The following is a 26,620-nucleotide window of genomic DNA, read 5'->3' as shown; positions in this document are numbered from 1 at the left end:
TTTTTAAATAATACTCTTGCTAGCACCCGCCTCAGTCCTCTCTGCCTGAAGTCATGGTGGGGTCAGTTGCTAGGTAATAAGGTACAGTTTTGTATTAATGCTAACATTCAAATAAAAGTATAGGCATGGCCACTGGCCAATCATCACAGTTGTATCCGTTTTCATACATTTACTGACACAGGATTGGACATAACTAGGAAGAAAACAAAAAAGCAGTAGAAGGAAACAAATGAGGTTTTATTTGAAACTATGAAATTTAGAAGTGCATTTTAACAAAAACAGGGACAATACGTGTCCGGAGAAAGAATATTCATTTTCCAGTCGCTCAAAAAGAGATAAAATCTGAGAAAACCAAGACGGGTGGCAACCCTAACCCTTGTGTTGAGTCCCAATTAACTAACATGTTAAACTAAGATGATGAACATGATAAATGTTATACCTGCTAAACTTAAGTTACAGCTCCACAGAGCTGGTAACGGCTGCAGTCTTTCAGTGTGTAGGATTGCTGCATGGTTTCTTAGTAATGGAAAAAAACAAACAAAAAACAAGGAAGCAACTTGAGAATTTAAGGTATTGTGTGTATATCATGAGGTGGATGTTGACATCGATGACCAGTAGTTCCTCATTCTTTGTAATCTGAGTATGAAAAAATAAAAGAAAGCAGGTGGAATTAGCTCTCTGTGTGCATAAAAATGACAATTTATGCAAATGTGAAAGAAGTAACCCCTTTAATATGGCCCCTTAAAACCGCCACACCTGTTTCAACTAGCCTTAACTCACACACACACTCACACACACACACACACACACACACACACACACACACACACGCACGCACACACACACGCACTTTAACATAAGCTGAAACTACATCATCAACTTCCTCACAGCTTACTTAAAGCCACAGTGAGCTACAGCAGAGCTCTGTCATTATACAACCTCCTATTAGTCTCCTTAGATCACTGCAGCCTCACAGCCAGCCTGTCAGACACACTCATACACACAATCACACACACACACACACACACACACACACACACACACACACACATACTCACCCTGCAGTAGTCATTTTGATCAGTGGCTGAGTCATCCGGACAAACCATTAATCCATTCGTCTGACTGCTACAACAGAATAACACATGCACCACACACATGCTGATGGTGTGTGGGTTTAAACAGCTGGGAGCCATCAACTGACCTGATACAGACCAGCAGCTGTCACTCATACTGTAACCCCGGCAACAAAAGCCACAATAGAGCAGGAAAATTAGGTCTGTGTTGAAAATCAATCGATTATTCCACTGACCATCCCCGGACACGCTGACTTACCACCTGACCATGATGTGAATGCAGAGTGCAAGAGGCTTACTGACTGTGGATTAAGTCATTAGGAATCGTAACACATCTATCAGTAATATATTTACGTAACCTGGTGAATAGTAATATAGAGAATAACTGTTAAAACAGCTAAGCTGATCATTCACTCATTTGATTGTAGAAATGGAGAGAGGAAACACACAGCTAAACAGCAGCACAGTTCATGATTATTAATAAGTAACTTAATGATATTGCCTTTAAAATGGTTGACATTTAATAAGTGATGTATTAATTTATTGAGGTCTAACACAATGACAGTTGGGATCTGGGAAGACAGATAGTGAGGAGATAATTGAGACACTGCAGGATCAGGCCTCTTTGTTTTCCTCACCAACCGCTGACTGGCTTAGCATGACGGTTACAGCGGTGACCATGGAAACCCTTGGGAGCCCCGAAAGCTCCCAGAGATGGTTGCTGTGTGGACTTTGACTTTGAATTCACAAGTGCCAAGATGCTCCCATTACGTCACCCTGCGCTGGTAAGAGAAAGAAATCTAAAAAAAAGAAAAAGAAAAAAGAAAAACTGGAATGGTTCCTCAGAGTTGTGTAACTTAAAAGAGTCCTCCACCTATGGACAGTTCATAAACAACACATTCTTCTTCCTTGTCAAAACACGGTGCCTAGATTACCCACAATGCAACTCAATCACCGACAGTTTAGTCAGAGATTTGGGTGTATGTATATGCTAATGAAGCATTGAGCTACAGAGGTCTGGTCAGCTCACTTCATTCTAACTCCACACCCACAGATTTTTCTTTTTTCATTTCAAACTTGTCAACGTCTTCGGCTCCAACCAGCACTGACTCAAGCTCCCTCCCCCCATCATTTTGCATAGTGTACCAGTTTATGTAGTATAAATTTATATTTTTCTATTCTGATTTTTATGTCTTGGCAAAATCGACAGCTGTAGTCAGAGGTTTGACTGTCCATCCATCTGTGTGTCCCATTCTCTTTGATGGGACAGACATCATCAAATCTTAAATAAAAGTTCACTTGGACTCAAGGATGAACCGATTAAAATTTGATTGTAAAAGGTCAAAGGTCAAGATCGTTGTGGCCTCACAAAACACGTTTCCGGCCATAAGCCAAGGATTCATTCACCAATTAAGACACAGGCCTAATAAGATAAAATGACAAAGTATTGACATTTTATATCCAAAAGGTCAAAGGTCAACTCCACTCTGACATCATAATATTCTGCAAAAACACTTCTGGCCATTGTTCAACACTGTATTTCAGGAAGGAGAGACTGTGACCATATTTCCTGCAACCTGACTGGTTGTTGGAAGAAAACAACCACTAAAAGATCAAGTCATGAAGGAAATAAATTCACAGATCCCCTCTCTAACGCTGTAGCAGAAAACATACATGGACCTGCTAACTTGCTCCACTTGTATTTAATAGTAAACACCAATTCTGCGTTATTTTCTGTCACTTTTATTATGTAGTGCAGGGCTTGATAATGTAGCATAAACTGCGATGGATTACACAACAAGCAAGTTTATTAATAGATAAGAAAATGCAAAGCAAAGGCTGCAACACATTTAAAAGTCAAACACTAAAGTACAGCCTGCATTTGTAAATGGTCAAAATATGTAAACCAGAGGGATCTTTGACACATATCAGCTCTACAGCATCTACAGCTAACCCTCTTTTATAAGATCCAAGCTAACTGAAAAACGTGAGCAGCACGGACACAACCAAACTTATTTTTGTAGTTGCAAGTCCTCACCTCTTATTTATATTAATGTAAACTTCACAGACACACAAAAGACACTTCGAGAAGCAAGCTTTGGAAAAAAACATCAATTTTTATTTTGAAATGACTGATATTGTGCCCATTCACTTTTCTTTCTTTTTCTTTTTTGCGTTATTTTTGAAAATCTCTTCCACCAATGTCCAAGATAACAATGCTCTTAAAAATAAAATCAAAAAGGTAAAACTTTGAAGAGAAAATAAAATTCATCTCAAAAACAAACAAAAAAAAGTACAAGAAAAAAATCCTATTTTTTGCAGGGGGGAGGGAGGGTTTAAATCAAATAAAAAGAGATGCTACAACCGAGAAATGGCTCCTCCTGGGTTGGGATGACAAACCCAGGCCGTGATGATCCAAGTGCTGATCAAAGTCCCGGCCACATGTAAGGAGGATAGCCAATCACAGTGTAGTGTCCACAGACTCCCATGATGCCCCTCTCTCCATGGGAGACTAAGGCAGTCAAACACAGTAGGTTACAGTATGCATGGATACCTTTAAGTGGTAGATTGTGAGATGAGACACCAGAGGGAAAGATCTCCATCCTCAAAATCCTGAGATTTTGGGGAACATTCAATTCTTGAGCAAAGTGCTGCTGAGGGATCAATATATTAGTTGTTTCTATGTATTTCTATGGACTCATATCTACAGGCAGAAAAAACATCCTGTAAGGCCAAGAGTCTCATTCTTTGCCATGTACTCCTCTACAAATTCTGTCCCAACAAATTGTTAACGTTGATTATGTCCAACAGAAACTGGAAGGAGAAAGTGAACAGTACATGTAACAACAATGTTCACACTAATGATAAAAGAGATTCACAGCACAAAGTTTAAAGACAGGAGGATGAAAAACAGTCAGTCTCAGGACTTACGTAATGGATGTAATGGCTGACTTTGAGGCGGTAATGCAAACACAGCTGTCTGGCTGGAAGTGCCGAGGCGGATAAATGAGAACTTAGCACTATGACTCAAGCTGCCAACTCTCAGCGAGTTAGAAAATGGAGATCTTTTCCTCCGGGCGGTACAGTGTGTCATGACTAAGAGCATGTTCTGGTGTCAAACACATGCCTGCAAGTGGAGGGTTTCATTTCAAAATCATACATCTTGCCTTCATCAATGACGTCATTTTCCAACTACTTATGTTATTAACAGTCTACGACCTGAAAACATGATCACAGTACGGCGATTTGAAGTGAAACCCTTCAGTCTTACATCCTCATTATATTAAAATTCCTAGCAAACAGTGCTGCAGCCTTGATGTAACTTCATGATGCTCAACTGCAGCCCAGTTGAAATGAGGATGAGTGTGAGATGATGATGCACAGCACAGTAGATAACCAACCATGAGCTGACTGGGGAGAGGGCAGAGGGCAGGAGAGGAGAGAAACCAGTGGTTTGTGACCTTTACAAGTGCCTGTATGTTTGCTTTTAACATGCATTTACATGTACATGAATGATATCTTGTATATTATGTGTTCTTTCAGAGCGTTGGTTGTGCGTATCCTCAGAAATTAGCGTTAGCAAATGCAGATGTCCAATTTTGAAACAGCTGTGATGTGTTCACTGTCGGGGTCGATTTTTGGATTAGACCCGGCCCTTAAAGGAACAGTCTGAAATGAGCTTATTTGCTTTCTCGTGGATGGAAAGTAGAGAAGATCGATACCACTCTCGCATTTGTTCATTCAATATGAAGCTACAGACAGCAGCCGGTTAGCTTAGCTTAGCATGAAGCTAGAAAATACAGCGAAACGGCTAGTCTGGCTCTGACCATAGGTAAATGAATATACCTAAGAACACCTGTAAAGGTCATGGATTAATACATTTTATCTCATTTGTTTAATCGCCACAAAAACCACAGAGTAAAACTGACAAGTCGCTGTCTCTTGGTGAGTAATACATGAGACTATTTCTAGACCACGAGCAGCGACTTCCTAGAGTCTCTGCTTGTTGCCTAGCAACTGCTACTATGTCATTTTTACACTTTGGTTTTTGTACAGATTAAACAAACAAGATATAAAATGTTCATTAGCGAGCTTTAGAGGTGCTGGTCGGTGGATGTTGTTACTTGTGGACAGAGCCAGGCTGTTTCCCTCCTCCCAGTCTTTGTGCTAAGCTAAACTAACCAGCTGCTGGATCCAGCTGCAAATTTACCTGTAAGATGTGAAAATCGTACCAATTTTCTCATTTTACTCTGAAAAAAAAAAATATATATATATAACTCTTCCTTTAACAACTCAGGAATGTTCTTGAGTGGCACCATGTTAAGTATCTGAAAAGAAGATATTGCAGTGTTGATATTCGTTCCTGCTGACCCTGCATGTACTGTGGATCTTCTTATTAGTCTTCCAGATACACACACTGATGGAAGCAAGCATGTGCACAATACAGCTCATGCATACACTTTAAAATGGAGTACATAAGTGCCCAATACTTTAGAGGTGCACCAACAGCATTTCTACTGTCAGGATCTGATCCAACACACATCCCAACTAACTCTGACCTGCTTATCAGATTTTCTGAGAAGGCTATTACTGAGAGTACATTAACAAGCTGTTTAACTAGTTATAATAAGCCATTATTAGGTAGCATAAACAGTGTTTGGTTAATATTGGAAACACTTATACTGGTTCAACAAACTGCTCCTGGTGCACCTCTGCTTTGTTTGTGTTCTTGCAAATAAACAAATCGTTCACCATGAGGTTTTTTGCGAAACCTCATTTTGAAAGTAAAATGCGTGTGGTTAGTGGGTGCATTTCCCTTTCGTCAGTTGCCCTCTCCATCCTGCCTCGCCCTCTCCCCAAGAGGTAGCAGCCCTGCCCCAACACTCCCCACCCCCAAGTTATTCTACCCCATCCCCCCCACCCCACCCCCGACCCCACCCCAACCCCCCTGACCCCAACCCTTCCAGTGGACCGTGGCACTTCTCTACTCGGCCTGAGCGTCGTAGTTGGCTCCGCCCGCCTTCTTCAGCTCGGTGCGGATGTAGTCCTCTTCCAGTTCCCTCAGGTCACTGATCATGAACTCCTTCGCAAAGTTCTGCGGAAACAAAACACGAGCTGAAGTGAAGAAAAGTACCACCAGAGGATAAATGTATCTGGCACCAAAACAGTTTACATCAACATTTCAGAAAACCCAAAGTGACTTTTCATTTGTTGCATAATGGGGGACAAACCAAGTTTACAGATAAGGCTGAGTAATGTTTGACATTTTTCAAAACCTGTGTCAATACAATAACTGAGTTTTGGTACAATAACTCTGAAGAACATCAACATGTTTCTCTGGAAAATCCTTTTTCCTTTAAGAAAATATGACAAACTTCACAGTGTTTAAAGTCCTGCCTCACAAGAGCTGCGTAGTAAAATCGACAGCTTTTGATACGTGACGCAGTAGACACATGTCTGTTGGTAACAAAGCAGTACTGATGTACAATACCCCACCCTCCTCAAGGCCCATTCACTCCAGAAAGTGGCACAGATTCATTCTTACTGCTAACTGCTAACTTTCAACTGTCACTATAAAAATGCTGCGATGAAAACCCAGTTGATGTCAGATATATTTTAGGTAAGACACATGATCAATGTCTAAAACAATTGGCAATAAATACACAGGTGTTGTACATGTGTTTTGTGTCATGTGACAAATCCACAGATGACCTTTAAAACTGTGATTTTTGGCCACTTGGTGGAAGTGGAACAAACTGTGAACACAACAGTGACATGTTGTTTCACATCCAGCAGACACAGAACATTAGTGTTAAGTCGTTCTTCTGGACACCTGATGACTTTAAAGGTCCATATTGTATAAAAGGTAGATGTCCATGTGTAGTTTAATTATAGATCAGGTCTAGTTTCTATATTAATACTGCGAAAGTATCAAAGCCTCAATCCACAGAGAAATGCACACAGCCTGTATTCAGAAACTGAGCCTTAAAACCAGCCGTCAGGACTTCTGTAACTTTGTGATGTCACAACAAAGCAGTCACCGCTCATAGCCATGCCCCAAGCCCCGCCCACCTGGACCCATTATCCAACCATCAACCATCAGGCTCACTGACCTGTTGTTACTAGAGCTCCAGAGAGAAGCCTGAGAGAGGAGATGTAAAACTACACTGAGATGGTTTTTGGTTCTTAAAACCACAAATATATCTTTTTATGGATCAACACTTCAAATAAAACACAGAAGAAGAGGAGAATATGGAGCTTTTAGTCTAATATTTGCTCTTGCATTGGCTCCTGCTTGGTTAAGCAGAAATCACAATGTCACTGTTTCACATTAAACGCCATGATTTTTTACATTGTTAATATTGAAAAATTGATTAGCACAGCTTAACATTTAGCACTAACTGATTATGTTTACAGAGTACTACTCACATTCTCATATTCCCTGTTGCTGTTCGACGCTACATCTCAAATGTATCCACCTCCCTGTTGCCATGTTGTCACCATCCTGTTTCCCCAAAGGAACCATTACAGCTTCACTCTATTCTTCTCTCGCAATGACAACCATTCTTTTAATTACTTCTTCCTCCACACACACACACACACACACACACACACAACGAGTCTCTGACCTGCACGATCTCTTTGACCAGTGTCTTGTCGGTGCTGATCTTGGCGCGCTGCAGCCCACTGATGTTCTCGCCGATCCAGGTGATGAGGGTGAACTTGGCTCGTTTGCTCATGGCGTCTCCAGTCGTGATCCGGACGAAGCCGAACAGACGAGCGTCATCTGAGGGAAGAGATGGAGAAGACTGTGAGATTGAACGTACAGATTGAAGGTGCTTGAAGCGTATATTTTAAAATGTTACCCACCCAAATATAAAAACACACACACACACACACACAGAGGGCTTAACAGACAAAACAGCTGTAAATAGTTTGCTCGGGCTGTTCTTACACCAGGCAGGTACTGACTGACCTCCTGTCATGTGATGTGATGTCACGCTCTGTTTTTCCATTTACTGATAGTGAAAGGCTGCAAAGAAACTCCATATCTCATATAAAATATATAAATATAAAATGTCTTAACAAGTCCTAACGGCGGCTTCATTCAATTACAATGACTCAACATACAGCTTGATACACAATGAGTGCAAAGCCGATCGACGTTACAACAATGAATCTAAATCTGTATATTTGTCTTTGTGTTCACAGTGGGTCACTTCGTGTATGAATTGTGTCTTTCTGGTTCTGCATCAGCATCACAGCATGTGTGTGTGTGTGAGTGTGTGTGTGTGTGTGTCTGGCACAAGGCAGAGAAAAACATTTAAAGTCTTAGTGTTGCAGTGCAGATGAATACAAGGTTCTGCTTTTTGTAGTTCCACTGAATCAGCAGAGTGAAGCTTTGTGAAGTAAGCGTGTGTGTGTGTGTGTGTGTGTGTGTACGCAACAAGGAAGTATTCAGGTCAATAGACTAAAGGTTGCTTTTGTGAGCCTTGCAGTTGTGTCCCAAAGCTCCCAGCAGCCACACCTCTCACCGTCATGGTGGTCCACTCCAGACCTGACTGTCTGTAAACAGTGTCTGAATACAACCTACACACATACAACCAGGCTGATGAGAAAAATACATTTCTGCTTCTCTGACTTGAACTTCTTCAGGTCTCTAAATTCTATTCAAATAAAAACAGCATCAGCAGAGAACATCACTGTGAACTGCTCACAGACGTTTGCTACATAAAAAGGTCACACATCAGGAAGATAAGGGACGGGTGGTATAGGGGACAACCTCCAGTAACACTACACCAGTGTTTACATGCACAGTAAATTTCCAGTCTCTTATATCCTCTGTAAGTGTTATGAATTCAAACTGACTGATACTATCAACATGGATCAAGTAGCTGCATCATACTGGACAGGGTGGCGCATAAATTCCATATATGCCACGTGTCTGAGTGTGTGAGCTGGTGTCTACCTCAAATTCAACTCGTGGTTTCTGTCCTAGATTATAAATAAACATCTGGAAAGTGATAAAAATATCATTTTTGAAGTGACACTGAGATGTTTTTATTTTCTTCACGAAAGAAGAAGCTCGTCTTCCTGTCAAGAAAATGGTCACAACAATGGCAAATCCTGAATATCTATTATTTTTTACACTTTAGACCCTCTTTAGTCCTTCACTGGTAATATTATACATATCAATGTTAGCACTGTCTTACTTTACTGTTAGTAATGCTGCCTTTTCCACTGTTGGTGAAAGCAAGAATCTGTACGACTGGGAAAAATATTATCAGATGTCCTTTGATTTCCTTTGTTAAAACCAACATGTTCTCTTTCAGTTCTTTTGCTATCATTTAGGAACATCAACCAATGGTGCAAAGTGTCTCTCTAATGGCTAATGAGTATAATAAGCACTCTATTAAGAGCCTGTGCTTGATATCACATCTATTAACAGCCACCATGTAGGCAGGAAGTAACTGTACCAGAGCTGTGTTAGCTAGATTCACAAGAGATAGTCTGAACAAAAATGATCCATTTCCACTATACAAGACATGCTGTATTAAAACTGCACAAAGAGGAAGAGGCAGGATTTCAATATATATCCTTTAAAGCATGACTAGGAGCTCACAAGGCTGAGTAGTGATCATTCTCTAAATGTTGACTTTCAGATGTTTAAGTTACCTCTAGACATCGTTTGAGAAACTGCATTTAGCTTCATCTGTAGGTTTTATGTCAAGGAAACTGGACTTGTTTTAAAGTCTTGATGTGGATTTGTTGAAGATGGTGTAGAGAAGATGTCGTACAGTGAGCTGAGGAACGCAGGCCACTCTTGAAGTTACAGAACTTACGTTCACATATGAAGTAAACAGAATAAGTCAAAGTTTATTTCATTCTAGTGTGATTATACTGGACACTTCATTTGACTGCTTCACACCTGCTTCCCTCACCACTTTGTCTTGTCCGCTCTGTTTGGCAGCAGCTTATAGTATCATTATGTAACAGTAACATTAACAGATTACTCATTATTGTCTTCCTGATGTTTTTGTCTGAGCTGCAGGGAAAAAAAACATCCCCAACTACGGTGGCCCTGAAAGCTCAACACACTGCAACTTAAGTAAAACACATGCAAATAGACAAAATAAACAAATTCAGAAAACATCTTCATCTTTTCTGTATTTGCGTGTGTTGTGAGTATTTGCAGCACATGTTCTGTCAAACTGATGGTGATGTTTTCTCAATTTGCTTGTGTTTTGTGTATTTGTATGTGTTTTCTTAAGTTGCAGTATATTGAGCTTGCAGGGCCACCGTACCCAACTCCTCAAGAGAGACCACTGACACTCATGTTTCCATCTTACAATTCCCATCCTTATTGGGTTAACATTCAAATAAATCTAGGTGCGAATCACTTTAACACATACTTAACATCTATAAAGGCCAATAGCTGATGTGGCTCTATCAATACATAAATAAAGCCAGAACACCACAGGAGTGCACCACATCACCACTGACTGAGATACAGCTGCATCACCCAGCAGCCAGCCTGGGGAACATGAGCACACTGTGCGCACTAATATTTATTAGGGTTAGCTGGTTTCCACTGGTGGCAGACTAATAAAAGATACATGTATAAAAATACATCTAATCACTATATAATTAAATTGTAGCTGAAACCATTAGATATTTAACTAGTTCATTTAAGACAAACCTGACAATCTTCTGTTTGATGTTGTTTTCACTGTGATACTTTTGAGTTTAGTGTTGGTCTGTCAAAACGATTTGAATGAGTCTCTTTGCCACTTACTTCCTACATTTTATTGACTAAATGAGGAGCACACCAGCTGTTTGGTATTGCTCTTCCATAATGCTGAAGAAAGACAGAAAGAATGGTCAACATTGAAGCAGCAGAGGCCAAGACATTTGTCAGAAACACTGGATCCTACACTTCCCATAATGCAAAGTGTCTCACTTTGAACCCTTCCTGCCCGGTAAACACCCACATATTGAACACTCCTCATCCCCAGTTTGTAACTCAGGCTTTCTGTTACAAAGTCGTAGTCTCCAGGCCCAAGCCCAGACAACCCTTATGACATCACTATGACATCATTGGGGGTTGTTTGCACACACCTGAAAAAGTCCTCCCTAGCCACAGCCGACATTGTGCCTTTAATCTATTGCAAATGCACACCAGACATCCAGTTCTCCTCTAACGCAAAATCGGTTGACTGTCAAGAAACAGATTGAATCAACAGAGGCGAGTAATCCTGACTCAAGCTTCAAAAATACAGCATACTACATTTCCCATAATGCAACTTAACAGCATCTTTCATTAGAGACTGCCTGGTAAACATCTTTCATCTTTCAAACTCCATGCCCCAGTTTGTAACATAGGATTACTGTTAAAAGGTGACGATCATCAGGGTTATTTTCTCCCTCCAGAACCACAGAGGATGTTTTACAACTGTTTTCACAGGCTGAGCAGAACTGATCTTCAGAGTGTCCATTCAATTCAAAAACAAATTAGGTTATCACTTATTTGATTTAATTGCAACCTTAATTTAAACTAACTCAAATACGCTTCATGTTGTGGATATGATAATAAGCAAAATTCAATCACTTTATAATGTTAAAGGTCTCGTGTTTTCCTCGTGTTTCATTTGAAATGCTGATTCATAAAAAGATATATTTGTGGTTTTAAGAACCAAAAACCATCTCAATGTAGTTTTGCATCTCCTCTCTCAGGCTTCTCTCCTGAGCTGTAGCAACAACTGGTCTGTTTTCTGACTGATCCAATAAAAATAAAGCAGATTTCAGGTAAACACTCAGAAAAACCAAATCCTGCAAGGTTGGATGGTGGGTCCAGGTGGGCGGGGCTTGGGGCGTGGCTGAGAGTGGTGACTGCTTTGTTGTGACATCACAAAGTTACAGGAAGTCCTGACGGCTGGTTTTAAGGCTCAGTTTCTGAATACAGGCTGTGTGCATTTCTCTGTGAGGCTTTGATACTTTCACAGTATTAATATAGAACCTGGACCTGCTTTATAATCACACAACACATGGACATCTACCTTCAGACTATATGGACCTTTCCTTGGATGATTCTTAAGGTGGTAACAAGCTGATTTAAGTTGTGTTACTGTTAAAAGGTCTGCTGATTTTACTACACTGCATTAGCTGTATTATGTTTATGTACCTGTAGAAGCTGCTGATAAAGAGTTTCCTAGCAGGGACTCAGCACCACTGTTCTCAGATCAGACCAGTCGCACATTAACGAGAGCGGCCACTGTAAAGAGTCTTATCAGTGCCGACACAAAGGATATCATTTGTTTCAGCACCTTGCCTGGAGCAATGCACGCACACACACACACACACACACACACACACACACACACGCACATCCCCACACTTTGTCCTCTGCAGGCAACCCCCCCCCCCCCCCCCGCTGCAGAGAACACGGCACTGAAACTACTACAGTGATGAGACAGCAGAAAAGACTTTCTGGGAGAGACATCGGTCTGCATAAACTGACTTTGTTTTAGCACACCAAAGGTTGGCAGGTGCCACCGGATCTTGCTGTCAAAGCTCCCTCAGCCCACGCCGAGTCCCTCTGCAGTACAGCCTAGAAACTACAGCGGTCTCCTGTGGATGGTGATGAGGAGTGGTGTTACCAACATGTTAATTGAGTCCAAATTTGGTCTTGTTTTTATCTCCACTAACATCAGGGCCTGAGGACGGTGATGTCAGTCAGTCAGTGGGCTATTTAATTTGGTGTGGATCCCAAAAGAGTGAATGTTTTGGTGACACCCAGATCTTTTATACCTAGCACTGCTCTTAGCAGAACTTCTTCCACGACCAACACTTTGATCCATCACAGCATATCGTAATGCCACATTTCCCAGAAATGTGCTGCGTATATTTATGGGCCTCCAGAGGATGAATTCCCCTGCCTGGGTGACTTTAACAAATTGCCATTAAATTTAGTGAGCCTGTTCATGCTCCCCAGAGGATGGACAGTTTCTACAGTTCTCTGTAGAGATCTCTGAACCAAATGTCAGATTCATCCTGTGGGGACTATAAATATTTGCACAAAATTTTGTCCCAGTCTATTCAGTAGATGTTCAGATATTTCCCAGGATAAATGAAACTTTGAGCTGCTGGTTGCACTACAGGAAAAGTCAGGGGAGCATCACCAGGCTTCATCTTCTGAGGACAATGAACGTCTGTAAATAAATTTCACAACATCCTGTATTTGTCCGGCAATTTCAGTCTCGACAAAAGTGGTGGGCGGACTGACTGACACGGCCACCTCTAGAGCTGCATGGCTAAAAACACTACAATTGTATTTGGACAGTTTCTATTTGATTGATTCTATTTGAAGACTTGAAACCTGAGAAACACCTTCCCACCAGGACTGAATTTCCCCTTGGCAGATAGTTTGGTGACCTCCAATGAATCATTTATGGCACTTACTAAGTAATTTATTGATTGTTGCTACATTTTGTCAGTAATAATTGGCTTTAAAAATCTTGGTGGCCATTCTTTGAACCAGGTTGTGCAGACCAGAACTTATCTAATTGTACTTCCTGCAGTTCTATAAGTTAAATATCAATATTCAAAACAAGCCCTCCTTTCCCAGGCTCAGTAGACGATCCGTCTGCATCAGCTCCTCCTACACTCAGACAATTTTTGCTGCAGAGTTACAACTTCACCACTAAATAAGGGAAACAAGCCCACAGACAGAGAGATGTCTGATAATGTGTGTGTCATCTCTGAACAGGAACTGATGGTAAATGCACCAGCTAAGCTGTTGTAAAGCACAGTGATAGATGGGCTGGTTCAACATAGGAATGTGAGCTATATTGGTGAAAAAAAAAAAAAGAGAGGAGTACAGCCCTGAGGCCGCAAGCTTTAAAGACAGCAAGAGCAAGCATCAGAAACAGCCACACCCAACATCTGAGCAGATGCTTTTCCTGGAGGACACAGAAAAAAAGGACCTTACATCAGAGAGTGAGATTCTTTTTCTCTGTAAATCCGCCAGTGCCCAATCATTTTTGTTATTTTTCTTTTTTCATGAGGGACAAAAATTTGCTTCATGCAAACAGAGATACAACTAATCACTGTGCTGAATACATAGCACACACACACACACACACACACACACACAAATAAGAAGATAAATGTTTACAATGATGTATTTCTTTTACACAGCAGTATCTATAATCAGCATCCTGCATTGGTAGGAGTATTCTCAGAATTCAGAGGCATTAAAGGTAGTGACAGGTGAAAATTAAACTTGGATGAATGCCAACTAGTTGGAGAACAAGGACTTAAGTTTAAAGTACACTTGAGCATCTTACAGTTGTACTGTAATTCAGGGGGAAAAAAATGGCATGGATATACAAAAGGTTGCCCTTCAATGTTTCACCTTGTAAAAAACACACACACAGGATATGGTAGAACAGATTATGCAATGCAATGCATACAGGGTTAAGTGCTTTGACACTATAGTCACACAGCTCAAGGCCAATGGGTGAAAGAGCACAGAGTCTTAAAAGATTAGTGTCCTGCCAAGTCAAGCTGTGTGGCATATAGGCTGTTTAACCTGTCCAGAGAAGAACAAACACACACACACACACACACACACACACACACACACACACACACACACACACACACACACACACACACACACACACACACACACACACACCAAAATCCAGACTAGTCAGCAGCAGGGAGAGAGGTTTCACCCATACATTACACCAGCATGGCTTGCTGGCAACTAGGGTGGCACCACTGAAATAAAATTAGCTCTTTACCTGTGCACATCCTCTTGAAGTCCTCATAGTCAGTCCCTTGTCCTCCAGGCACGATCATGGAGCCCTCATATTTAAACACAGCCCTGGGAGATGCAGATACACGTGCATTATTACTCCATACATTATGCAGTCTCATGATCTGTTGACGCACAATGACGGTATTATATGCACGTTAAACCCATTTTGCAAACCGAAGAAATGCACAAAATGCCTAAGACGCCCATGCAATGTGGCAGCTGTGCGTCAGCCATGTGCAAGTGTCACTACTATAACGTTATCCTCTCTGAATACAGGACAAAGGAAATTACTTCTGCCCCGCTGGGCCTGATAACTGTGCAGTGTGTGGCCGCTGAATAGCCGGAATACCGATCAGTTAGATCAGAGGGACAGATCATTGAAAGCTTCATGTATTTTAACCATTATTATAAAAAAAAACACAGGCGCTGGATTCTAGTTTTCGTTTAATGAGTGTGAAACAATTTACGAAGGTCTCAATTGCGGGCAAATCCCCGGTGTGCCATTCTAGCGCGTATTCAGGGCAAGCAGGTCGAACTACTTTCAAATATCGAGCAATTTAAGGTTACCGTGCCTAACTGCGAAAGTACATATGGCGTAAAATACAATTAACTACATCTTCTATGTCTGAAGGAGTCCATATGTTAATCGGCATATATCCAGTTAGGAAAAAGGTACATATTTAAATAAAAACTAAACTATTATAAAAAAGTCGCCCTCTTAATTCGCACCCTTCTCCTCTGACACGACAGCGCAGTAGGGCGGGTAGGTAAATGGGATTTTAACTGATAAGATCGAAAAACGGATTGCTTGATGTGTTATATGGCTGCCGAAGTGTTTAATGACTAGTGAGTATTCAGACGAGGTGGTAAGTTATATGTATGACAGGTGCAATGTTGCAAATTTACATGACATATACAACAGTCACATTCTTTAACGGAGTATGGACACGTAACCATGTCCGCACACTCACCAGTTGGTATCCGTGTTGTCGTCTCTGACTTGGTTGTAAGCCTCTCTGCAAGCCTCTTTATCGATCTGGGTTGCCATTTTTCGGGTGGATAGGAGTAAAACAGTCGAACTCTACGTTGTATCAGTCCAAACCAGGGGGGAGCTAGCTACACAGTAATAAAACAGCTAACTTGTGCAGTTGATGCTACACATCAGACAACTATAACTGATAGCGTTATACAACAAGCTTCATTCCAAAATCACGACCACTGCACTGGAGCAATTGAGCCGGTCGGACTTAGAGGAAAGAGACGGCTCTTCTAGCAGCTCGGTTCATTTCCTGTAAATTGCCACTTTATGGGCGTTGGTGATGTTAGTCAATCAGGTTGCCAGCTGACAGACAGAGAGTCCCCCAGACGCTGGATTCACCTCCTCCCCTGTGAACGTTCAATATTCTGAGGGCAGCAGTCAAGGCAGCCACAACATACAAGTACATTTTCCGGTAGGCATTTTCAAAATAAATTAGACAGTAGTGAAAACTGTCTGCACCACATTAAGAACAATATTGTTGTAATGTACTGCTGTCAAATAGTGATGTGATATTACATTAATTCACAAAAATAAAAAATGGCAGTAATAAATTTATTAATCAGACGTGAGTTGTTTTGTTTTTTTAATTAAGGGTACTTTAAACTTCCTTTTTAAACAATGTTTGCTACTTAACTTCGCAGTCTATTATCTTTATGAGCCATTTATTATTTTTAAATTTTGTAATATTTTTTTTGTACATTTGAGTTTGTTGGGGAAAGGAAAGCAGCAAAGGAGAAATCGTTGTCTAAAGCTATGCCATGCTCCTGTTTTTACATGAATATACATCCTACATTTATATGAATCAGTCAGAAAATCCCACTCAAACAGCATCAAACAAACTCAATTCATTTTTTATTTAACTGCATTTATATAGCCACTTTGGAAACAATAAACAGGAAAAGGGCAGATATACATAATAATCCTGAAAAATAAGAAATAACTGGCACCAAGGACAAAAAAGTGAAATTTTAATATGCATTTGATGACGTAACAAATAGTGTTCCATGACATCCAGTGTGTTGGAAGTTCAATTGTTCTTCTTTTATAGTCCAGAAAATGTAGAATACGTTTATCCTTTTTCAGGGACACTATTCATGATTTTTAATATGAAGGAAAAAAATAATTACTTCCGGTTTTTCTTTTACTAAATTGTGTAACTTGACAGTCTCACTTGTTCAGTGCAGGGGTATTAAGATCCAACAATTATGTCTCAATAGTTTAATTTCAGTTCGTTTTAATACGTAACACTTGTTGCTGCGGGCCAATTAAGGATTGTTTCAACACCAGCACCCAGATACACAACACAAGACTGTACAGTGCTGTGCTTCATAAAATATTGTAATGTGTGGTTTATAGCAAGATTATTAACAATGTAGGTACAAAACAAAACTGCAGAGGCAACTATACACCTCAGTACAATGCTAAAACAGCTACACAATACAGTGTCTGTCACCAGGGCGGGGGTTGCATGTGTTGGCCTATGTAGGCTACATGAAGTATGAGGTTCTGTGATGGAGTATCAGGTTGAGTGGTCAGACAGCACAGAAGTCAAAGCTGTCTTCTCTGGGAGTCTTGAGTCCATTTGCTCCAGTGTAATGACAGCCACTGATAAGGACTGAGAAGTAGCTTCACCGGCCTAAGCGCTGTGGCTCTGAGACTGTTACTGCATCATCCCGCCACCTGCTGGTCCACAAACAGACCAGCACACCCGTGATTCTGCAGTTACTGGTGCATTCTGCTTCTATAGTTATGTGAGAAAAGCGTTATCAGCAGTGAACGTTAAAGGAAATCATTTTCATGTGTTATATTGATGCAAAATATGCTGCCTCATTATACGAATACAGTCAAATCAGAAGCTTCAGATACTCTATGTCACTTTTATATACTTTATATATATAAATACTGTATGTATGTTTTATATATATTCCACTTTACGTATAATAAATATATAAGTCATTAAAGACAAGATATTTGTTATGAGTCTGTCTTGCTTTATGATAGCAGGTAACACTATGAGCTGATCACCTTCTCATTATTTTTCATTAGACTGAGTCATAAAGCCTGAAAACCCCTTTTACAGAGATGTTTCTATCAGCTCAGTTTGCTGTTCCAGTTATTCCACATCCAAACAACACTGATTACTCAGGAGGGTCTGCCCTATAGAAATGTAACCACTTTTTTCTTTTTAAAAAATTCGGGCATGTTATGGGTATATACAAAGTTGTGCTGTAGATGTATTATTTAGTCATTTGAAGAACTTTTAACATAGTTTTACATAACTTAAGTAATCTTTTCTTTTGGTGTTTTATCACATTTTGTTTCATCGTGGGATTGAATCACATACTATATCTCTTTGGTCATGATTATCTATTAATTATTTTTAAAGTACCATAAATAATTTTAGACAGATTCTTCTTTTCTACGTATGGTTTTTATGACAGAGAAAGCTTTCTTGGCTTTATTGTAGAAATTCTAAATGGCTTCCTCTCTCATTTTGTCTGAGTGTGTTTCCAAAAATAAGTAAATAAATTTGCAAAAACAGTAAGTCTTTTTTCCTCATTAACGCTTTGACGTCTTATTAATTAAGTTATTTAGAAAGCATGGGGCAGTTAAATATATTTAAAACCTTCAGTGTCATTGCCAGTCTTGAATATACCCTCATAGAGCTGGCTGTGATTGGTCCAGCTCCGTTAAGCTAGCTAGTGCTGGTCACAACATCCGGTTGAAAGGTTTTACCTTCAAATTAAAACGGCAAAAAAAAAAAGCAGGTGACGAAATTTGCAAGGAAAAATGCCATAAACCGTTACATTTTGAGAGACCACTCGTTCCTCTGTTTGTGATGTCCTTTTCTTTATATCCATCTGAAACACCCTATAATGTTATGGCTAACGTCTTTCAAATAATGTTTAATAATAACTCATCAAAAAAATGTTTTTTAAAAACACCTTAACCCATAAAATACTTGGAGGCTACAGGCTATACAAAGGTGTTCCATCGTTATGTTTTGGGGTTTGTTATATTTTACTGCATACGGGTTCAGTTGCACTCATGATCAATTGCTGTAAATGTTTTTGTTTTTGGAGTTGTATGACAAAGGAATTTATTTTGAAAATCTATACCGGAAGTTTATTTGTTTATACAGGCTAGTGATGATAGCCAACATTGTGCAGCTCTTTCTGTGCTCCAGGAAACTGTTCTTACAGGAATATGAGTCCGTAAGAAGAGACTAGAGAGAAAAGTTCTCAGGAAACGCTCCAGTTTGTGTCGTCGTTGAAAAGTCTTCAAAAACAGCAGCTGTTTGTCCCTGTGCTAAACTGCGTTAACAAGAGATGCTGTTGACTCTTTCACCGTGTAACCACATGCCTTCCTACCCACCAAACCTTCAAATGTAAGTACAGACAGTTTATAACAACGGGAGAGGCTTCAGATCGGAAAGTGACTGGATTTTACATCGTGTCTTGTCATTGACTGACTGTGGTGCAGGTGTGTGTGTGTGTGTGTGTGTGTGTGTGTGTGTGTGTGTGTGTGTGTGTGTGTGTGTGTGTGTGTGTGTGTGTTGTGTTTCATTGTGTTGTGTTGTGGGTTTTGTAGCTAACAGGATGTGGAGTAAATCACTTCACAAGCGTAGAGAGATGAGGACAGTAGCTGCTCTACATGTCCAGTTACATGTAACTCAGGACATGCTTCCTACATACATACATCTGACCTGGTTCTCACTTCTATGAGGGAGTCATTTCTTACTCTGTGTGTGTGTGTGTGTGTGTGTGTGTGTGTGTGTGTGTGTGTGTGTGTGTGTGTGTGTGTGTGTGCTGTAGATGATTCCTGCCTGACAGGACATGATGGACAATGGCAAACAGAGCCGGGTGTGTCGCCCTCAGCGGATAAGTGAATCGTCCAAGGTCAGTGTGTGTGTGAAACTAAAACTCAAATTCAAAGATTTATTGAGGCATGAGGCAGCATCAACAGGAGAAAAGTATATTTAAAGGTTTTAACACCAAAACACATTAATACAACAGTTCAACAACAACAACATCAGCAATACTCTGCAAGAGGAAGGAGGTCAAACACAACTGATAGCAATCAATGATCACTGTGTGTGTCAATCTCTCTCTCTCTCTCTCTCTCTCTCTCTCACACACACACACATACATGCGCGCATGCGTAAAAGCAAACAAGAAGAAAGAAAGTGGCTCTTACATCCTTGTAGGTTTGCTGGTGGAACACAAGATGCAATAAACACAGGGGCCGGCTCATCATGACACTGCTCCACATCCTTTTAAAGAGTAGAATTATTATCTGATTTTAGCAACTTTCAAATTCTTATTTCCGATGGCATAAGTTTGAGTTTAAAAAATAAAATAAAATCACAGTGAAAACTGTCACCTGTGTGTATTCAGAAAATAAAAGTAATAAGAAACAGGTGTGGATGTCAGCCCCACATGCTTCAAATGTAACATGGACGTCCACCATAATAACCATTTTCAGAGAGAATCCGAGACGTCAGTTTCTTCTTCACATCAGTTTTATTGCAGACAGCTGGCTGGCTAATATTAGCACTAGCTACCTGGCTACATAGCAGGGACAAATTCAACAAAGTAAAATGACTATTCCCTCGACCTCTGCCCTGTCAACAAATACAAACTGAGCGCTCAGATCAGTGCACAGTCCTTTTTCAGTCTGGCTCAGTAAATTCACCAGTTAAATTTTCTATGGACTCAGGAAACACCTGCAGAAAGTATTGCTTTGCATAGTGGTTTTAAATGCTGCTCGTTTGTAGCACATAAACCATACAAGGAATGTTGAAATTGGTCCTGATAACCCTCAAATAATTTTTTCCATAATTATTTCAGCTGAAATCAATATTATTTGTTTCAGTGTAAATGTGCTTAGTTTCCTCTTGTGTAATTATACTGTGGCTCTGATGCTCTCTGCAGATTTTAATCTAAATGTGTAGAATGCATAACATTTATTATGGATGACTCAAAAGATGCTGACTGTACCAATGTTGCCCCAGTTAAAACAGTATTATGTTATAACAAAAATTATAGCTACCATTTCCACTGTCAGTGATGAACCTTTACACTCAACAAATACGGTTTTATTTTTATTTTTTAAAACAGCTAAATTTTTCTTTTCATCCAAAAATGAGTTATGAGACTTTTTTTCAACCCAGTCTTCCTCACAAGCTGCAGTTCTACCCCAACAACCTCCACCAAGATGACAGGGCAGCTTGTCTGCAGCTATCTCCCCCGAGAGGCAAAATCAGGGGCAAAAACATCTGCAAATCTGTCACTACTGCTTGTAAAGCTTAAACGCTGTGAGTGCACAGTAATTTGGTTGGACACGGTTTAGTGATGTTTTAGTGAAACTGTTAGAGGGTGGACAAAAATAGGATTTTGAAAAGTGCGAGGGACATCCCCCCCCCCCCCCCCCCCCCCACCCCCCCCACCCTTGGGAGAGAGTAAACAAACCTGTCGTCATTGTGTTGTGCTCTGGTGTTGGCAGGTGTTCCGATGGGCGGACCAAGCTGCGGAGGTGTTGCAGGGCCTCAACGAGCAGCGGCAGCACAGCCAGTTCTGTGATGTGGTGCTGGTGGCCAATGAGCTGCGGGTCCCCGCCCACCGAGCCCTGCTGGCCATCTCCAGCCCGTACTTCCACGCTATGTTCACCTTGGGCATGAGGGAGGAGCGCCAGCAGGAGGTACACAGGAAGCTGCTAAGAAAATGTTCTAGACTGGAAACATCAGGGAATTGTGTCCCTTGATCAGTTTGAGTTCTTTTGTCTTCCTTCCTCATTCGGTGTCACTCAATTATTTTTGTAATAATTGCAGTTGTTAGTGAAGTAATTAAGATGACTCGGATGGAGAGGACAGGCATTTGCACATATGAGTCTCCGTTTCCGTCTACAGGTGGAGCTGGTTGGGATGTCCTACATCGGTCTGAAGGCTGTGGTGGACTTCTTGTACAGTGGAGAGCTGCCATTGGATGGAGGAAACATTGACTATGTGTTGGAAGCTGCCCACCTTCTACAGGTAAGAAACGTGGTACTTTCTGCTCTACACATGATGTTAAAGGGATAGTTCAGGTTACTTGACGTGGGGTTGTGTGAGGTATTCATGCAAAGTCAGTGTGTTACCTGCAGTAGATTCAGACCAGCGTGCCGCCAGTTAGGAGAGGCGGCCAGGAGCCACTAGCAGAGCGATGTGTCGCTGTGCACAGTGCCAGCAGAAAAAAAAAACACCCACCGAAACAATCCAGTACCCGTTTAAATGTACGCTCCATGCAGAAGCACTTTCCTTTGGCACTATACGTATGTATGAAGTACTGGGCTGTTGTGTGCAGGTGTGGCAAGTGGTGGATTTCTGCTGCCAGTACCTGGAGCGGGAGGTGAGTGAAGACAACTACCTGTACCTGCAGGAACTGGCTCTGCTCTACAGCCTTGAGCGACTGGACGCCTTCATCGACCACTTCATCCTCACACGCTTCGCCGCACTCTCGTTCACCACAGATTTTCTTCACAACATTCCTTTACACAAACTCTCCTCCTACCTCTCTAGTGGCCAGGTAAGTACTCCAGGTATTTAATGTGTTGAGAAAGAGTATTCTTCGGTTTGGAAAAGACGCTCCGACCAGGACGCAACATGAACCGTTATGTTTGTGGGGAAAAGATCATAGGAAGCCTCAGAGCTCCTCTCCTCATCATCAGGTTCAGCATGAGAGCGAGCAGGCACTTTTCCAGGCCACCATGCAGTGGCTCAGCCAGACGCCCGAGCGGACGGCCCACGCCAGACAGCTCCTCTCGCACATTCGCTTCCCTCTGATGCCGCCGGCGGACCTAGTGGGCCAGGCGCTTCCTGCGGTGCGGGCCCTGCTGCCAGAGGAGGCCGGCTGTGAGGCCCTGGTGGAGGAAGCTCTTGAGTACCACACCAGTGCCAGCGCACAGCCGCTCCTGCAGACAGGACGCACCATGCTGAGGGGAGGAGTGGAGCAGCTGCTGCTGATTGGAGGAGAGGTACAGATGGGTCATGAGATCACTTTGATGGTTTTTTTTTTTTTTTTAACTGGTCTTAGTGAAAAACATGATGAACACATAACCAGGTGTGAGCTGCTGGTCTGAGGGGTCAGACTTTGGGACATGCACTGCACAGTAGTTTGGTGATGTTGTCAGACGACATTGTGGTTATAAAATCGGGATTTTAGCAGCAGCTTGAAGCGACTGCTGGTTATCATTTGTCTTAATGGGCCACGTTTCCATCTCTGTTTCAAACTTGTTCCGTTGTCATGTGTGCTCTGCTGTTTATTGTAAAGTACTTTGTAACTGTGTTTTGAAGAGTATAATATAATTATTATCATCATTATTATTATGGTGACACTTGTGACTTTCTGTTATATTGGACTTGGAATTTCTTTGGACTTGATTTGAACTTTTTGCTGATTGCTGAAAACCTTTATGTTGTAACAAAACTGTAAAAAGTGAGATTTTTTTAACAACTACAACTTTCTTCAGATACAATAAACTCTTTCACATCAGCTGGAGCGGGAAACTCATTCATTTCCTGTCCTTACCTCTTGAGGTATCGGAATTTGGGGAGGAGCTGAGCGCCAATGTTTGTCGGCTGGACGGAGAAACAGGAAGCTGGGAGGTGGAGACGGAGCTGCCGGCCCAGCGGAGCCACCACTGCCTGGCGGTACTGGGGGGCTTTATCTTCGCTGCGGGCGGCAGCTCGTCCAGGGACAACGGCGGAGACGCTGCCTGTAACCTGCTGTACAGATACGACCCCCGCCACAACCAGTGGACCAGGGTACTGTACCACACAGCCAGTTCCACTCTCCCTATCGCATACTGTCATTTTGTAAATGAAGTGTAAATATCACACACAGAACATGTGCTCAAGCTCTAACATTGTCAGAACATTCAGCGGAGCAGGTCGTTTCAGGAAGTGTCAGAGAAGATAAAAACCCCAGACGCAGTGACACTATGATGATTTTCCAGGGTGCTCCAATGAACCAGCGGCGAGTGGATTTTTACCTGGGGGCAGTGGGAGAGTGTCTGATCGCCGTGGGTGGGAGGAACGACACTGGAGCTTTGTCCTCTGTGGAGGTTTATTGCCCCGCCGAGGACTGCTGGTCCTACGTGGCAGGACTTCCCAGGTAGGAACACAAGTTTCTACTGGCTCTGCTGTTTCAGGAGGAAGCTGCTGAAGGACGCCATGAAATTTCATACATACATTTATTTATTTATTTGTTTTTTAATAAATGTATAATGCTGCTTTGCCTTACTTGTAATGTTTGTAGTTGCAAAAGTACAAGTTATTAGTGTATTTAATTATTAATTTCTCCTTCTCCAATACTTTTCTTATTCTCCCTCGACCTTACATGTACATCTATCCACACTCACAGTGTGGAACACTCACACACACACACACTCACACTCACACACACACACACACACACACACATGCACTCGTACAAACTAAAATCAAATCGGTAGTAACAGCAATTGGGCGACCTACTGTATATCCCTTTAGTCCTTTTGAAATTGTCTTGTAATTCTCTTTCTCACTGTTCTCTTTTCTTTGTGATGATCTGATTTTCATCTAAGTCAAAATTATAAACAACACAATGTGCTTACACTAACAAAACACATTAAAAAAACAACCATTAAACGTTCACAGTGCTGGCGGACAAAATAAGTGAACCCTTGAATTTAATAACTGGTCAAACCTTATGGAATCAGATCATTTTATTGTATTAAATCATTATGATTTTATAGAATCAGATCCCAAATCTGATTCTGTAAAACCTCCTTTGGAATGTCCAGGAGGAATTTTGAACCACCTGACTACAGGTTGGTGGGAAACAGCAAATGGTCTGAATACGTTTCTAAATGAGAGATTTTAGTTTTTGATTATTTTTTTTTAAATTTGTGTCTTAGTTGACCTGGTCCTGAGGAAGTACAGGTTAGAGACAAAATGAGCTGATCCTGATCAGAGGTGTCCTGTATGAATGACAAACCGTTTTCATTTAGTAAATATTTCCTCTGGGACTACATGCAGATACATGCAGGTCAAAAGATTTTTTAATGGTCCTATATTTGGCTTTTTGAATTCTGTCTGTTCTAGGTTTACTTACGGCCATGCAGGGACGGTCCACCATGGTGAGGTCTACATCTCAGGTGGCCATGACTACCAGATCGGCCCATACCGCCGAGATGTTCTCAGTTACGATCCGTTACGGGACGGGGATGTATGGGTGGAGCGCCAGGCCATGTCTCTGGCCCGAGGTTGGCACTGCATGGCCTCCCTCAACCACCTCATCTACGCCATTGGGGGCAGCGACGACCACGAGGACACCACCGAGCGCTTCGACATCCTGCAGGTCGAGTCCTACGAACCACACAGCAGCCAGTGGACCCGGGTGGCGGCGCTGCTGCTGCCCAACAGCGAGGCGGGGCTTGCGGTCTGGGCAGGGAAGATCTACGTGCTCGGGGGCTACAGCTGGGAGAACATGGCCTTCTCCAGAGCCACGCAGGTGTACGACCCCAACAAAGGTTCATGGTCCAGAGGGCCTGACTTGCCAAAACGTATCGCAGGGGCTTCAGCATGCGTGTGCACTGTAAAGCCCTCAGCGTCATCACCCTCTCCAGAGAAGAAGAAGGTGGGACAAAGAAAGAAAGGAAGATCACACCCCATGTAACAACAGTCATGAAGGAGCGTCCCTCTGTCCTGAACGACTGAACTAGAGCCTCAGACTCTTCTAACAAGAGACAAACATTTTGTTACGTCCCCCACACAAGTGTCAGAGTCATTTTCCTGCAGCTTCACAATAATAGAGAGGAAGAGCAATAATGCTAACCACTGAATTAAAAATGAAAGTTCCTTTGGTAAATACCTGATAAATGTGTGTTAACAAATACTACATCACATGTTGGACAGTGTGTGTCATTTCTGTGTCTGTGGTTGACATAACAGTATTCAGGCACCTGTCTGTCTATTTAAAGTCAGGAGCTTGTAGAAACTCAAGAGACTGGATGGTGGGTTCATATTAAGTGTAAACCTGCGAGATGTGTTTAAGGGTGGGGGGGGTTGCGATTGTACTCTCACACTCCAGACTGCGCTGTGGACAAATCTGCACCCTGTAAACCAGAAGGCCACCAGGAAGGGAAGGCTGACTTAAAACTGGTGAATCCCTTTGTATAATGCTGATTGTTTAGAGCTGTTAAAAGAAAGAAGAAAAACCCAAGTTCACTTCAGTGTCTTCATTGTAAAATGACAGCATGGCAGCAAGCAACAACTCTTTTACTACAGTGGTCAGCAGACATCTTGATATTTGAGTGGAATGTTTTCCCTTTGTTTGCCCTTATATTATTACCTATTAAAATAGTTTTTTTGTCTAGAATCAATTATCAAAAAAAAAAAGCTGCAAATAATAGAATGAAATGCAGACTGTGATGTTTCAGATGTGGAGAGATGTGCCCCAGGTCTGTGCAGCAGCTGCAGTTTCCTAATCAACCTGAATAGCGATTGTCCAAATGTAGCTTAGCAGCTGTAACGAGGAACTAACCAGCTCCACACTGCAAAACAAGAACAATGTTCTATTCCATTGTCTCCTGGATCAGCAGCTCTAGCCTCAGCTCAGCCCTCAGTTAGCTAGAAGCAGAAAAAAGTCAACCAACTCATGGAGT

At 41.6% G+C, this 26,620-nt stretch overlaps 2 protein-coding genes across 2 annotated transcripts; one reads left to right on the top strand and one right to left on the bottom strand.

Annotated features, from left to right (window-relative positions):
• Nucleotides 1–6,026: 6,026 nt before the first annotated feature.
• Nucleotides 6,027–16,296, bottom strand: cotl1 (coactosin-like F-actin binding protein 1). Its single transcript, XM_056387700.1, has 4 exons — nucleotides 15,870–16,296; nucleotides 14,882–14,964; nucleotides 7,703–7,860; nucleotides 6,027–6,168 (listed from the first exon to the last, which is right to left on the bottom strand). The coding sequence occupies exons 1-4, from the start codon at nucleotides 15,944–15,946 to the stop codon at nucleotides 6,058–6,060; spliced, it is 429 nt and encodes a 142-aa protein (XP_056243675.1). The 5' UTR covers nucleotides 15,947–16,296; the 3' UTR covers nucleotides 6,027–6,057.
• A 2,776-nt stretch (nucleotides 16,297–19,072) lies between these two features.
• klhl36 (kelch-like family member 36) lies at nucleotides 19,073–26,178 on the top strand. Its single transcript, XM_056387213.1, has 9 exons — nucleotides 19,073–19,325; nucleotides 19,753–19,836; nucleotides 21,443–21,637; nucleotides 21,846–21,968; nucleotides 22,279–22,500; nucleotides 22,643–22,948; nucleotides 23,511–23,738; nucleotides 23,930–24,087; nucleotides 25,059–26,178. Exons 2-9 carry the CDS (start codon nucleotides 19,774–19,776, stop codon nucleotides 25,630–25,632), a joined length of 1,869 nt encoding a protein of 622 aa, XP_056243188.1. The 5' UTR covers nucleotides 19,073–19,325; nucleotides 19,753–19,773; the 3' UTR covers nucleotides 25,633–26,178.
• Nucleotides 26,179–26,620: the final 442 nt, after the last annotated feature.

The sequence above is a fragment of the Seriola aureovittata genome, chromosome 10, assembly GCF_021018895.1.
Source record: "Seriola aureovittata isolate HTS-2021-v1 ecotype China chromosome 10, ASM2101889v1, whole genome shotgun sequence".
Classification (NCBI taxonomy): Eukaryota; Metazoa; Chordata; class Actinopteri; order Carangiformes; family Carangidae; genus Seriola; species Seriola aureovittata.
This window is presented reverse-complemented; position numbering and strand designations above follow the sequence as displayed.